The sequence below is a fragment of the Engraulis encrasicolus genome, chromosome 9 (assembly GCF_034702125.1).
Source record: "Engraulis encrasicolus isolate BLACKSEA-1 chromosome 9, IST_EnEncr_1.0, whole genome shotgun sequence".
NCBI classification, from domain to species: Eukaryota; Metazoa; Chordata; class Actinopteri; order Clupeiformes; family Engraulidae; genus Engraulis; species Engraulis encrasicolus.
The window spans coordinates 45,479,945-45,482,444 of record NC_085865.1 but is presented as its reverse complement, the minus strand read 5'-3'; the positions used below and the strand labels follow the sequence as shown (position 1 = coordinate 45,482,444).

Here is a 2,500-nt window from a genome sequence, read left to right as displayed (position 1 = left end):
GGTGTTTCTATATTAGCAGAGATGAAAGAAGTTCAACACACGGCCTCTGTGGGATGCTTAACTTATTTTATTTCATCCTTTTTTAATTAATGTGAGAACCACAGAGTCTGCCTTTTATGCCTGAGTTACAGAAAAATGAATCTCTCAGTAAATGAATGTGGTTATAATTCTTTGTGATAATGTAGGACACATCCTCCGATGCAGTGTAAGAGAGTCTACGTGATCTACATTCACAATCATTGCTGTGGGAATGTATGGAAGCTATACATATATTCTAACCCTGTCGTATACGCAATAGGGAATGTGTGTGCTTATGTGTTTGAGGGTCTGTATTATGAGTATGAGTGCGCCTTAAAGTCTTGCTTTATGTGTGCCCAGGCACACCTTACACCTTCTGTTGAAAGTCTATCGTCATTTACTTTATTTTACTGGGGAGGGATGTCATCATTTGGCTAGAGTATTAAAAAAAGAGGGCCTGCTTCTTGCAAGATGGCTTTAGTTGTGTGGTGGTGCGTTGGCTTGGAATATAGAGTAATACAAAATCAGAAAGTCTGGAGCTCACACTCAATAAAAACTAAGAAGAGATGCCCAAATAAAGTGGGTTTTTAATGATCTCACCTATGCCGTGCTATTTACAAAATGCAAACGTTTCGGGTGACCCCATCCTCAGTGCAAAGATCATTTGGTTATAGAATCTATAAGGCAAGGCAAGTTTGAAGGGCGAATTTCATCCGCAGGGGCAGATAGTTCATTGTGCTTCATAAATATAATAACATGGAAAAAATTCTGAGCAGCGTTGAATTTATGTTTTTAATACTTTGTTTTGTCTTCTTTATTTCGGGACTGCAGATGAAGAGTACTTATTTTGTTAATGGTCTCTATCAAATAAACCATTTCCCATTATCTGCGTGTTGCAGGTCTTGCTGTTATATTTTAGTTCATGGGATGTTTGTATTGTGTGTGTGTGTGTGTGTGTGTGTGTGTGTGTGTGTGTGTGTGTGTGTGTGTGTGTGTGTGTGCGTGCGTGCGTGCGTGCGTGCGTGCGTGCGTGCGTGTGTGTGTCGTACCCAGGCAGACCTGTGTATTGCAGGTCTTATTTTCGCATTTGAGCACACCTGGCTCGTGTGTGGGAGAGAGAGAGAAAGCGTGCATGTGTGCATGCGTGCGTGCATGTGTGCATGCGTGCGTGCGTGCGTGAAACTTACCCAGGCAGACCTGTGTGTTGCAGGTCTTGCTCTGGCGTGGGAGGCCGGGGCAGGGTGGCGTGCGACAGGTTCGGGTTCGGAGCTGCTCCCCTCCCCCACAGCTCACCGTGCACGCGCTCCATGATGACCAGTCATACCACGGGCCTGAATCTACAGTACACACACACACACACAAAGAAATAAGTCATACACACACACACGAGCAGGGCTGAAGACAGCTTTGGCTGGGCCCAGGACAAAGTCACCTGAAAGGGCCCCAAAGCCCATACAATGTAATGGGGAACCAATTCTGGGCCCCCTGTGCGTGAGTGCATGCACGTTCGTGTCGAGTCTATGTATTGTCTTGCCTGTGCACAGGTGAGTGTTGCACTCTTTCTGTTGTTCCCCAACTCCTAGACAACTCCTCCCACTTCCCTGAGGGGCGGGGTTATCACACTGCCTCCAGCGCAGCTTAACTCCGCCCCCACAGGGTATGGAACACTCTGACCAGCCACCCCATTGGCTCCACGCCCCGTCCACATGGCAACCTGGAACTGACTGACACTGAAGAACTCCGGAATCGCAGGAGCTGTTTGACAGTTGACACACACAAAATACCCTCAATAACAAAGTTAAAGAACAGCTGCAGCACAGTCACACAAGAGCACTTTTAGAGTTGACAAAATAAAATGCAATAAACAACAATACTAAAGAAATGAGACGAGAACTTAATTACATTTCATGAAAGTTACTAAAACTAACAAGTCAGGTAACATTACTGTATTTAGCATAAAGTGAGAGTGACAGGAGTACCAGTTGTAGCAGTCACTGATGATGGTATCTCCTGGATTTGTGTACTGCCAATCTGACTGGCCCGGCCAGACCCAGGAGGCGTTCCTTGCGTCCAGGCCGTCTGATACATGAACATTATGAAATAAATGAAACACAATGAGGAGAGGATATGGTATATAGAAATCCACACATGACTGTCAGGATCAATAAACACATGTAAAGCAGTACGATTTCCCTAATTATAAACTGCTATTGAAGACAAAGACTTGCCAGTAAATTTAGCAACTAATGACTGACTAAGGGCGCGATCACACAGACCGCAGATTTCTGCTTACAATTTGTGATGCGCGTCCAGCTGATTAATCAGAAGTGACCACACCGAGCGCGGATCCAGTGCCCATTCGAATGCGGTGACTAGGCAACGTAACGAGTCAACTGTCACTCGCAACGTAGCCTAATTGATGATGTTGTGTCATTAAATGGTGTGAAAACATACTCAAAATGCTTTGACCATTCATCTATGT

At 45.1% G+C, this 2,500-nt stretch overlaps 1 protein-coding gene across 1 annotated transcript in view; it reads right to left on the bottom strand.

Annotated features, from left to right (window-relative positions):
• Positions 1-2,500, bottom strand: part of sspo (SCO-spondin) — a 180,288-nt gene that overhangs the window by 81,311 nt on the left and 96,477 nt on the right. Inside the window, exons 78-80 of the mRNA XM_063206313.1 lie at positions 1,998-2,097; positions 1,553-1,773; positions 1,206-1,355 (exon numbers count right to left, since the gene is read on the bottom strand). Coding sequence (XP_063062383.1) covers positions 1,206-1,355; positions 1,553-1,773; positions 1,998-2,097 — 471 coding nt within the window. The remainder of the gene's footprint in view (positions 1-1,205; positions 1,356-1,552; positions 1,774-1,997; positions 2,098-2,500) is intronic.